This window comes from Cydia pomonella, unplaced genomic scaffold (assembly GCF_033807575.1).
Source record: "Cydia pomonella isolate Wapato2018A unplaced genomic scaffold, ilCydPomo1 PGA_scaffold_178, whole genome shotgun sequence".
Taxonomy (NCBI): domain Eukaryota; kingdom Metazoa; phylum Arthropoda; class Insecta; order Lepidoptera; family Tortricidae; genus Cydia; species Cydia pomonella.
The window spans coordinates 571995-585321 of record NW_026907820.1 but is presented as its reverse complement, the minus strand read 5'-3'; the positions used below and the strand labels follow the sequence as shown (position 1 = coordinate 585321).

General features: G+C 40.3%; 1 protein-coding gene across 7 annotated transcripts in view; it reads left to right on the top strand.

Annotated features, from left to right (window-relative positions):
• LOC133533555 (trafficking kinesin-binding protein milt-like) overlaps positions 1–12509 on the top strand; it is a 54819-nt gene extending 42310 nt beyond the window's left edge. For all 7 annotated transcript variants that reach the window (XM_061872552.1, XM_061872548.1, XM_061872547.1 and 4 more), the window contains 7 exons: positions 1441–1655; positions 5479–5679; positions 7584–7726; positions 8230–8385; positions 8570–8720; positions 9488–9753; positions 10188–12509. In XM_061872552.1, coding sequence (XP_061728536.1) covers positions 1441–1655; positions 5479–5679; positions 7584–7726; positions 8230–8385; positions 8570–8720; positions 9488–9753; positions 10188–10615 — 1560 coding nt within the window. In that variant the 3' untranslated portion in view covers positions 10616–12509. The remainder of the gene's footprint in view (positions 1–1440; positions 1656–5478; positions 5680–7583; positions 7727–8229; positions 8386–8569; positions 8721–9487; positions 9754–10187) is intronic.
• Positions 12510–13327: the final 818 nt, after the last annotated feature.

The following is a 13327-nucleotide window of genomic DNA, read 5'->3' as shown; positions in this document are numbered from 1 at the left end:
TTTGACATATAGTTCGTGTTATCCACGATGACGCGCAGATTTGTCTAATTTAACCTTTAATAACATGACAATAAGAGTCGAGGCACGTGTCATCGTTAATGACACGATCTATATCTAGATTAGACATAGCTGATGACAGGGTAGTTTGCATGATTGAGAGTAATATACGATTTTCCGTGTAATCTACGAGTACATTTTAAATTGGTATCTGTAACTTGCTTTCATTATTTTTTCTCGGTTATCGCGCTTTGCCGCTTAAAGCGCGTGTTTGACGTGGTCCCTTCAGAATCTTAATGTAATAGATAATGGTAAAACGCTGTACTGCGGCGATAATGTAGTGAAATGTAATAACTGCTTCCAGCATATGGGCCCATGCGTGTATTGTGCTATCGGTTTGTTCTATTACCTCCATTCATTTATATAAGCGTCTATAATTAATTAGTAGCTTGTGAACTGTGCGACCCTATCGCGGTGTCGTTGCGTTAATTGCTCATAATATTGAGTTACCCTAGGCGTGTCCTAGATAGTAGACAATGGCACTCAGCTGCGAGTACGCAGCGCCGCAATCAAGGAGTGGCGTTACATAGTTACTATATTTATTTTAGGACTTGTATTTCACGAAGGCGAGTAGAAAACGCTATATAAAAATTGAGAAAAATACAGGGAAGTTAGTTCGGAGTAAAAACTTATGTTTTGAAACGTTAAGACTCATAATTACATTGTGAAATTACCCAAGTTTAAAAAGGAGGACAATGGATTATGCCATTTGTATCATGAAAAATTATGTTTTGATTCGTCAAGACGCTTCTCGCTTAATTAGTTTTAACTCTAAAACATCATAATGATAAAGTGCCTGTCTAAGTTAAATGCAAGAATTGTCTATGTGTACGTACATAATATTCAGAAGTACCAGAAGTACGAAGTATTAAAATTAACATATTTTGTATAGAATTTCCACAAAAAATGACCACATTTTCATTGTATGCGCGCGAGTAAATTTATTATGATCGATTACGGTAATATGAAGTGATATAAAATTTTCATTGTTAGGTTTTTATCTAGCACTTAGCTCCACATGAAAAGCAATAAATATTTACAATTGCGGTAATAACGATATTAGATATGAATTCGTTTATATTATTTTAATAGGTCATTCAAATTTATAGGGTATTGTTAACAGAATTATCGCGGGAAATTAATGTAATTGTTAAGCGGCCCTCGAATTATTTCTAATTTAGTACATAGGCATAACTCGACATCTTATAAATTATTTTAGATTAGAAGTAGCAAGTAATCAACGTAACTTTGTGATATAGTCAAAATACTTCTGCGGACTTTTTAGCACATGATGTGCCCATAATAGCGCTTATACGGCTACTATGCGTTAAATTGTAACTTGTAAGAAAACAGTTTAAATTATATTACGTTTTATTTGTCCAGGAGCGGTACGTGGAGGTGGCCGCCCATCTTGCCGAAGCTCAAGAGCAGCTCCGGCAGCTGCGCAAGCGTACCGAGCCGACGCGCGGCCTCATGCCCAGCGTGGCGGCTGCGGCCGGCCTCCTCCCTGCCAGTTTACATCGAGAGATGCATTCTTCCATCTACTCCGAGCTCAGCATGGACTCCGGCATCGGCATCGGCAGCGACCCGCTGCAACAGTGAGAATGATTCAGTTATAACAGTATATTACACACATATATACGAATAACCACGGCAGCTGTAACGTACCGAGCCAACGCGCGGCCTCATGCCCAGCGTGACGGCTCTTCGAGAGATGCACTCCTCCATCTACTCCGAGCTCAGCATGGACTCCGGCATCGGCAGCGACCCCCTGCAACGGTAAGTATTTTATAGTATTTTATGCAACAGTTGTATAAGAAGGGTCAAAAAAGGCGAGTGGCGTGAGTTACAATGTGAGCCGGAGCCGAAGGCGTAGGCGAACATTGTAAAGGAATACGCCACGAGAATTTTTTGACCTACTTATACAACGTTGCATACAATATTTTTCCTACGAGTCAACAAAAATAAATCTTAATTTAGGTAAACAAATTACAGCAAAAGTATATAGCCAAGACGCGCGAGCATACCTTGTTACGCGCCCGGCCCGCCCCGGGCCGCGGCCGGCCGGTCGGCGACACCTCCTCGTAACTCATGAGGCCCTGGTACTTGCTACTTGCTAAATTAATTTTTTGGACAGTTTTTTCTCAATTTTGGCCACCGTAGCCTACGGAGACTAAAAAGCAACGCTAAGCGGTCTTCGTAGTCTATGAGTGTTGCTATATTACGGGTGTCACATGCGTGTTTCTGACTTATGAAGTAATTATTTTTACTATGCAACCAAATGAATATTTTGTAAGTTGGCAGCAATGCACTTAGTTTAAAACTGTATTCGTTTTGGTTTTGTTAGGTTGGTAGCCATTAATCGCAGTAACGTTATAGCGTATAAAAGCACAAGAGCTTTTATGAGGAATAGACAATATAGACTTTTCTTGAAATCTTTTATGTATGTTCTTATATTCGTGTTAATGAATGCATAAATGACAGATAACAGTAGAGGAGTAGGAAAAAGTTATAATAGAACATTACACACATACGAATAACCACGGCAGCTGTAACAAACCGAGTCGAGGCGCGGCCTGATGCCTAGCGTGGCGGCCGCGGCCCGCCTCCTCCCTGCCAATTAACACCGAGAGATTTACTCCTTCATCTACTCCGAGCTTAGTATGGACTCTGCTATCAGTATCGAGAGCGACTCTTTGCAAAAGTGAATAAATATCACCTCTTAACTCCTTGCGTTCCAGCGATCATAATTTGCCAGCCAAATAACGATGTTGAGGTTATACAGTCGCCATCAGATATATCGGAGCGGCCGAGGTACCCAAATATTTCTGAGCAGCAATAAATTTCAATAAATTCTTTACAGTAAATGAGGTCAATAACATCTGAACATCCAATTCGCCATAAATATATGAGCAGTGGTTTTTCAATTAAATCTGACCACACAACGAGACAATAATATCTGCACAGACAGGGTGATCATAAATATCTGAACATTTAGGGAAAATATACCTTAAATCACTTAGCATACAGTTTAAATGTAATCGTACAGATGTAGTGAATATTCCTTTTACAAAATAAGTAGGTATACAAAATATAAATCTGCGAAAAGCAACTTCACGGTCTTGTTACAAGAGACACATTTGAATAAAATATTTTGGCAATTCACGAAAACGGTAACATACTGTCATTGCATATGTGTGTCTCACGTTTTGATCTGTCACTACGTCATTAATTCCGTGCAAGTATCAAATGTATATATATGTAATATTGAAGCTGCCAAATTAAAATAGGTACGAATGCTTTTCAATATTTCATCTACTATTGCGTCGGTCACCATGGCCTAGCGGTTTAGTTATAAGAAATCATAATTATATACCGTTGCGTCAGGGTTCAAATCCTCAATTGTGCTTATTTTTTGTATTTTGTTAAGAATTCATGTTCTTATTTTTATTATTATTTTAGTATTTTTATTTATTAAAAACTAAACAATCTTAACATCAAAATTAGTACAAGCATGGATTCATGAAAACAGAGATGTGTTGACTAGAATCAAAATGCCGGCTAAGAGCCCCGACCTCAATCTCATCGAGAACTTGTGGGGAAAAATGGTCCAAGAATGGGACGAAAGCCGCTGTCGCACAAAGGAAAACTTAAGACTTCATGCTTACAACGTGTGGGAGTCGTTTATAGGCCGCACTACCTGCGAGAATCTAGTCGATTCGATGAGAAGAAGGCTGCAAGCGGTACTTAATGCAGAAGGAGGTTACACCCAATACTAACTTTTGTTACCCATGTAGTAGTGTTTATGATTTTATTATTATATTTCAAACTAAGGTATATTTTCGTTTTATTAGGTACTCTCTTTTATTTTCACTACTCTTAATATTCCTAATGATATCATCAGGGGCGTAGCTACCGCCGTATCTGCCGTATCAATTATACGGGGCCCCCGGGCCACGGGCGCCCCCAACGTACGTTTTTGTGAGAAATCTTTACCCTTCTTAAGGGCCCCCAAACAAATTTTTATACGGGGCCCCGCCAAGGCACGCTACGCCACTGGATATCATTCTATGAAAATAAATAGGATCATGGACTTATTTGCCGTACATTTAGCCCTTAACCATATTTTATTAGTTTACGAACTGAAAATGAGAAGGCACTTGTCCCACCGCACACGGTTAGCGAGAAGCGAGCAACGAGCAGCGTAAAGCTAATGTGTTCTGATAGCATTTTCGATTTGCCTATAAGAGGGTGTTCGATTGCGGCGGGCGTACATTCGCTTCACGACCAAGGTTGCGGCCCTGCACAAATCCGCACGCAAGACGCATGTGTTCAGCGGTATTAAAAGGAATTAAAATTATCATTGTTATGTAAACTAGATCCCAACAAAAACATAAATGTGTACAAAAAGGCCATATCTGAAAGAGTCACTGAGTCCGGGCGACTCATGCATGCCGCACGTTTCGCACATTAAGAGTAAGATAAGGACGCCATTAGTATCACGATGACGTCACGCTCTACCTCAGGCAGTGTATGTATACACCCTACATCCAGCAATCTCTTTTTAGTTTTGACATTGACAAAACCGAATGGTGGTTGTGTTGAAAATGTATTCGAGCGTAGTAGTACCTACGTTAAAGAATTTTAAATCATATGCCAAGTGACTTAAGGTATATTTTCCCTAAATGTTCAGATATTTATGATCACCCTGTCTGTGCAGATAACTTTGACGAGTTGTGTGTTCAGATATTATTGTCTCGTTGTGTGGTCAGATTTAATTGAAAAACCACTGCTCATATATTTATGGCGAATTGGATGTTCAGATGTTATTGACCTCATTTACTGTAAAGAATTTATTGAAATTTATTGCTGCTCAGAAATATTTGAGTACCTCGGCCGCTCCGATATATCTGATGGCGACTGTACATATGAAATTTTGATTGTCATCGCTAACCCGATATCGCGCTAATATTAGCGCGATATTGGCTTATCTCATTGCACTGTCTCCGTTTCCAAATCCTAGCTAAATACCGGTTTCAGAATGTAAGAAAGTAAAGTGACCAAAAGAGAAACCAAGACAGCATTATTTTTATAGAGGTGGTACCTCATAATATTTTTCATAACAAATTACTACAGCCTCCTAAATCAAACATGCCGTGAACCGAATTATTCTGATAATTTATCAATTTCCTGGCGGTTAACACCAATCTTTGCAAAAAAGAAGAAACGAACACAACCAGTCGATTTGGTTAATAACTTTGTATACCCATGTACCCGATTGTCGGGTATTTTGATGCTTCACTGGCCTAAACCTGTAGACTTGTTTAACAGGGCTGCAGTTAATGCGCCCCAACAGTTCTGATCATACACAATCAACAAATACACTGCAATTTGTTTGCATTAAATATGCGTATTTTTCAGATCGAGCATGGCGAAAGTGTTCGAGACGGTGCAGTGCGCGTCACGGTGGTCCGGCGCGTCCGGCGTGTCCGGCGCGTCGCTGGCCGGATCCGACCAGCCGGACGCGCCGCTGCCGCGGTCGTCCTACCTCCTCCCCAAGCCCAAGCTGTCCAGCGACTCGTTCTTCGAAGACTCGGACACGGACTCGGATGATCTCTACCCGTAAGTACATATTTCTCATGAGTATGGTATTGGTGGAGTACCCATTGTGGAGATTCGGTCACGGGATGAATACAGATCGCATGATCAGATTTAAATGTTTAACAGGTTCTGTTAAGAGTATAGAAAAAAAATCTGTGTGGTATACAGATAACAACATCAAAAAGTATTTTTTAATTATAAACACACATCGGGGTTTTTGGTGCGGGAATGTTTTTCGCTAGCCAAAAAATTTATAAAACTGAGAAAACAGATACTATATTAACATTTCTAAGCACATGTGGAATTTAAGAGCTATTTTAATTAATAATTTGGAGATTAATTAATTATTATTATTTATATGATTTTTTTTTGCAATAAAGAATTTTATTATTTATATTATTATTTTACAATAATTAATGTTATAATTACACGAAATCATTCCCGCATCAAAAACTCTGATATACGGTGGATAAACAAGCAATTAAATGAATCGCGGATGACTGAAAAAGGACTTTGGCACGACAAGGTTAATAAAAAAAGAAAAACGAGTAAAAAGAACGAGTAGTATTTGTGCCAAATTTTCACGCTCTTGCCATAATATATAAAGACACGTGATATCAACGGACAAATGAATTAGCACAAAAATAATATTTGCCAGTGAAATATTGGAAACAAGTCATGTTTTTAAAATATTTCGATGTATTGTATAACAGTGTGCTCATTCCGTTATTTGATTTGGCATCTGTTGCCAAATATATTATAACACGCAGTTGGCTCTAACTTTAAAATGAGGACGTGGTTAGTTTAGCAACAAATCATTGATGTCAACGTAAAAATTGGCAATAATTTCGAATGAAATCATGAGCCTCTTTTACTTTTTACTAATATTTTTTCAGCGGAAGCATGTTTTTACGTTAATATATTCGCGCCAAAAGATTTTCGTACAAACAACAATTGAAAATGTCTAGGAACGTTTCATGATCTATTACCGTAACAAAGCGCGGGTAATAATGGGCATTCTTTAACTTAATTCAGGTCGAGGTGGACGAGTTTGCGTGTGTTTATTGTTACCGGACTGACATAAGTACACTGTTCACGTTGAGAGCATTATCGGCTGATTCCGGCCTGTTATAGTCACGATAACGAGTAAATTGAGTTGTGATTTTTATTGATATGACGATAACTGACTAGACAAATCAAATCTCTTCAGATAAGCGTTGTGTTTTCTTAACACATGCATTGTTTTCTAACATTAGACATTCACTATATGAACTAAAAAAATCTGGTTATGTCAATAAAATTAACTGAACCCTGGTAAGCTCTTTAGAGAACTAGGGACGTGAAATTTCAATTATATCATGTTACTGGCCTGGAGATTAATAACGGATACTTAGGATGGGTACTATTACGCGATCAAGAGATGTTGGCAACATTTTGCTTTGGATTTTTTTTTAAGATTATGAGTATGTTTCGAAAGTTGAGCGTGTTTTTTTCGACGTTTGTATAGATGTCGCCAGCCGATCGGGATTTTCCTAGGCATATCGTGAAACGTGAAAATCTTTGTCTCGCTCCTTGAGTCGACGGAGCCCCGCGTATGTTTCTTGACAGTTTGCCCTTCGGGCATCTGAAGCAACCTAATGAACCTATCCTACCTATCTATTGGTTTAATGTGAATACCGTCAAAACATTACACAGGGACAGTACGATCTGTCTGATCTTACGATCTGCCGCCGACATAGAGGCCGTGCGCGTTAGAGGGTTTGCCTCTTGGTGATCTAAATCGCAACAAGGTGCACTGCCCCCTTCTGTTAATGTACGTTCGCTATTGTTTATAGTATAGGCGATTTTGCGAGACATATCACAGTCGGTGTCGGGTTAAAAATAAATATTATACTCTGTGATCAAGTGATGATTTTGTTTTTCAGTGGCGGCACCGGTGAAGGCGTGCCGGGCGCGCCGGGCGCCGCGGAGCTGGCGGCGGCGCTGCGGAGGCTCACACCGCAGGAGATCAACTCGCGACGAGCCTCCTTGGCAGCCTCGCACGTGCTTAGGCATCGGCGTAGCACAGGTATGCTGTTAAATTTTTTCTCGATAGCAGAAATATAGTCTGGCACAGCCACTTTGATAGTAGAAAGAGGCGGCGAATTTTTAAAAAATTGGCTCGAATTGTTGACCTGCCGTAAAAAAAATTGAATTTTGCGCCTTTTCCTACTGACAATTTGGGCGTGAATAAGTATAAATACACAGAGAACGCGTTCTAAGTGATCTGTTTACGAACGTCAAGTGCTTATGACGATAATTTTAAGTGTTGTCTTTTGCGTGGGTAGTTTTATTGTAGTTATGACTAATGATAATATGACTATCATTACAAGATGACTCAATAATTATGCCAAACAAAGGGATCCGGTTGTAGTTTGTAGTAAATGATATATGAGGTCCGTCCGGACTAATTATGTCTGTATGTCGATTATTTCAGTCGAAAGACGTTAACATAAAAAAACTGTGAACGTCTTTTAACCATCAACTGTTATTATTTTATTGTTTATATTTGTATATATGTTTTATTCGCAGAGCGTGACCTAAGCGAAGAAAGCGCGGTATGGGGCGCAGGCGCGGCGGGCGGCCTAGCCCGCTTCCGCGCCCCGCACAAGCTGCAGATCGTCAAGCCCATGGAGGGCTCGCTCACGCTGCACACGTGGGCGCAGCTCGCCAAGCCCAACATGTCAGGTAAACCACCAACCATGGACATTAGCCAAATAATTTGAGTGAGGAAAAAAATGACACAATCTATAGTTCAGTTCAGTATGCTTTCTCGCCAATATGTCCGTTTAAACGCGCAGTTTTAGGAAACTATTTTACGTTGGTTCCCTGATGTGTTACACAGGTTAAAGGTACGTTGTATTGTTGACAGGGTTGCTAGAGGAGCAGGAGGGCGTGGGAGTGCGCGGCTCCCGCTCGGCGCAGGCGCTGGGGCTGCGGCTGTACCGCCTGTCCGACGTGGAGGAGGACGACGACATGCCGCGCCTGCCGCACTCCAGTCATGTCTATACCTTTACCAACAGGTAATCTCACTTTTTTTTAAAGAATAAAAATAAGTAATTGTTTATAGTTTATCGTTGAACAAGATGTTAAAATGATACATAGTTACAATGGCTACCCTTTTCGGGTATACAATATTACACAATTACAATATTTATACAGATCACTTAAATTTATATTAAGTACATCTAAAATTACAGTCTTAAATGGAAAGTGAATCTCATCGTTTACAGCAGTGTAGTAGTGTACATACAACAATCCACAAACCTTTTTTTTATGAAACAAAGGGTTACGCTTTAGAAGCTTCTGTTCTATTTTAAGTACTTCATAATAATTTCCTTGAGATAATCGGCCTTCAAAGAGCAAAACTAGAATGATAAAAAATAACAATTACACAGTAAAACGCTAAACTATGAGAATTGTAAATATTTTCGCATCAATCGTCTTACTATGCTATGTAGAAGCCATGAAAATTTAGGAAGCGTCAATTAGTAGCGACATCTAAGCGTACGAAATCAACATTTCGAAGCAATTTCATACCACCTAGAAATAGATGTCATGCCGTTCTGAACTAATGATCTGCGTCTTACCGAAACAGGGTCTTGAAAGTTTTTAAAGCGATGGCGTTATCTGCTGCAGTTTATACGCGACTTTATTTCCCAGACAACTAATTGAAATTATCTGCAGCTTATAGGCGACTTCATTTTTCAGACAAAGCTCAAATTAGACAGATATTCCTTTAAGTTCTTTCTGTGCAAGTTATAATAAATAAAAATTCCGTTTGTTTCAGCATGGTGATGCACCCGAACGACGGCAGCCTGGTGAGCAGCACGCGCGGCAGCAGCGTGAGCTCGGGCATGAGCAGCCTGAGCTCGTCCGTGCTGGGCAGCGCGTGGAGCTCGCGCCGCACGTCGCGCCGCTCGTCGGCCGCCGTGTCGCCCGTGCTGTCGCGGCGCGACTCCTTCTGCGAGCGTCGCTACACGCCCACCGCCACGCCCGCCAACAGCCCGCTGCTCGGCTCGCCGGACTCCTCGCCGCCCGCCACGCCCAGGCCCGGTCAGTATTCATATACATAATCAGAGGCGCCACCGTACACAGTACATGTTTATAATTGTCGATTTGAAAGATGTTTGCACGTATAAGCTGAAACCAAAGTGATTATTTTAGTAAGTAAAGGATTTCTGACTAAACATTCATGTATATTTGAATGTTGTGTTCTTTTACATATTTATTGAAAAGTGGCTGTGACATAAACGGACAGACAGACGGACATGACGAATCTATAAGGGTTCCGTTTTTTGCCATTTGGCTACGGAACCCTAATAACGCTCTGGCAAAATGTCATTTCTCAGCAATCACCTTCAGAATGTTGTTAGTATTATCTCTGATCCGACCCGACGGGGATTAGCGTCTACGCAAGACATATATCGCATTTAGACGTTCGTATTTAAAATGTTTAAATAACTGAACATGATGTTTTGATTTCGCAGGCGACGCGCCGCCGTCGCTGCACGCGCTGATCGCGTCGGGCACGTCCATCCTGCGGCGCCGGCACCTGGCGTCGCCCGGCACGGACGGGTCGCCCGCGCCGCTGGCGCTGCAGACGCCCGGCTCGCTGTACACCGGGCTCGTGCACCGCAGCCCCATGGAGCAGCTCACGTGCCTGAAGCGCACGCTGCGCTCCCCCGCGGCGCCCGAGCGGCCGGAGCCGGGGCTGGGCGTGCCGGCGCACCCGGGCCAGGGCGCGCTGGACGCGGCGGCCCCCGGCCCCCCCGCCACCGCCCGGCGCCGCGCCCGCGCCCCGCGCCCGCGCACGGACCTGGGCACGGCGCCCGCGCCGCCGCCGCTCGAGAGGAACTCCTCCCCGCTCGGGACGCTCAGCACGCTCCTGTTCGGCAGGAAAGGCGGCCTTCTATAATTCTCGCGGTGATACGTTCGGTTCCTGCGGTCCGTAGACCTGCCGAACCCGGATGTACGGAATATCCAACGAGATAGCATTACGGTTGACGATTGTAACGCGCCGTCTAATTTAAATGTCACATTGTTTCTACGAAATTCTAACTCCGTGCGATTATGGTAGAGTTACTTGGGCTTTTTTTTTTATATCGCTCCGATTGCGATCGTGCTCTTTTTTAGCTGATTTAAACTGAGAATCACCAGCGAACGTACTGTTCGCCTTGATAAATAATGTTTTACGTTTTGATATCCTATTATGTTATTTATGTATAGTCGTTTTACCTTTGACGTGTATTTTTTGTAGCGAATTATTTAACTTTAGTGAGCAGCTTTGTGCATTTATAATTTTTTTTGGAATCGAACTTGAGAAGTTTTTTTTAGTCTGAATTGAGTTTGATTAGCGGCATTTTTCTGTCTCTCTTCCTCTCTCTATAAAACATTCCTATAAAAGAGCTCAAGTGTTTATTACGCTTTGTGTTAAAAAGAGAGAATTGTCCCGAGGACCAGGCGTGCACTTAAATAATCTTGTTGACAAAAGAACGAATAACAAAAGTGCAGCTGCTTGGACAGTTGAACTAGAAAGGTCTGCACGGCGGCATACATTTTATGGTGACTACATTGTCATATGTTCTTCACAATCGAAGTTGCCGGGAAATATAGAACAGTCCTGTAACGCCAACTAGTTTAACTGTGCTAATAGGTACACGATAATATCTTCAACTGCATACGTCTTTCTAGTTCTTTTGTCAATGATGTGTAGATGATTGTATACCAAAATAATTATATTTTATAAATTATATTAGGGGAGTTAACGGATTTCTTTGTTAACGAGACCCCGCCACGAACAGTGTATTATTTTATTTTGGTTGTGTTATTTATTGATTAGTAACCTGAGACTTAACTCTAGAATTTACGTAGACGCTTTGTCAAGAAGTAGTTATTGAAGTGGTCGTATTACGATAACAATTATCGCGCTTATTATAATTTCTGTAATTGATAATTTTGATAAAACATAATATATCATTGTAAATATGTAATCAAACTTTCATTTAAGTAGGAGAGTACAAATTTATTAATGTTTTGTAAATCAAAACCTAGTAATATGTATCATAGAATCAGTCATATTTTGAGGCCTATTATAACAATGGCCACCCATTTGTACCTTTCAAAGTTTCACTGCAGATCCTTTGGTTGATTGTAAATATGTATGGTTTAATTTATTATCTCAGTGATGACGAGCTGACGGCCACGTCAATTCATTTAGTTGCTTTAATTAAAGTTAATTAGTGGGTATTTGTTACTACTAACTTAGGGTCTGAGTAAAATAATGGTGCATGCCATAGTGTAAGTAGTATCGAATTCATGATAGTGGAGGTGAATCAGCAAACGCAAGAATGAATGTAAATCAGTTGCAGAACTTAAATGGCTGTCTTCATTTGCCGTCGTTAAGTTAAATGAATAATCAGTGAATAACTTTAGGTTCTGAAATTGGTGCTATATAGTTTTTAATGTTATTATTGATTTTTTTATTTTCAAATCAATGTGATTAGGTGTCGTAAATTTACAGAATTATAATTATTTTTTAACCAGATTGGTATTGTGTTGTTTTCTGTAGCGCGTCTATTGATTTTTGATTTGGCGTCGTGTCAGTATGTGTACTTGAACCATCTGTGAAGTAGTCAGGTGAGGCTGTGAGGCGAGCGAGTGCGAGACGATTCCGATCGATTCCCGAGTGAGAGAGTACCCGAGCCTTAGGCACAAATAAACTGTAGAATAAGGGCAATTTGTTGAGATTTGACATAAAAAATTATAATTATTGTATTATAATTACAGGAATATAATTTATTCGAAGATAACTTGTGTAGTTTTACTTGAATACTCCTGTTCACACACAACCTTTAAATGGTCTATAATAGACATCGAAGTTGCCAAGAAAATCGGTGATACGTACCTCTAGCGGCCCACCATACAAGGAAAATTGGCAATCAAATTTGAATCAATGATACTAGAAAATAGAGTTGAATTTGTTTTGTTTATAAATTGAACGAAGCAAATGAAAAGCAAGTCTTTTCCATTTGATAAGATCCTAATTTCATTGCAGGTAATTTGTACTAGTATTAGGATATTGAACCCCAAGAAGGTAATGCATTTCTATATTTCTTTCTTTTTTGGGAGTGTACTGCATTGTTGGTTACGTTGTTATCACACCAGGATCTACTTACTGATGGGATCCCGGAGATTGAGACAAATCTTCACACGACTGAGTTTAGACTGGTTTGTGAGTCAGTTTTTTTGTGTTGTCAGTTGTTCACATAGATATCAAAGAGTAAAGTAAGTATGATAGATATCTATTCACATCAATTCACCCGTAACCCATAACGCACGTGCAATTGTATGTATATGTATCTATCCTTGTTTATCCATATATATGCATATATTAGTGTACTCATAAGGTATAATGAAACATACGATAGTATTTATTTAGAAATTTTATTTCGCTCAAAATTTAACGGTCTTTTTTGTTTAATTCTCACTGCACCCACCTTGAAGTTTTTCTGTTTTGCCTTAATGGTTGACTGGTAGAGAATGCCTATTGGCATTAAGTCCGCCTGTTGTACTCTTTTTTTTATGTGCAATAAAGATTAAAATAAATAAATTCACATGCGAAGAACAT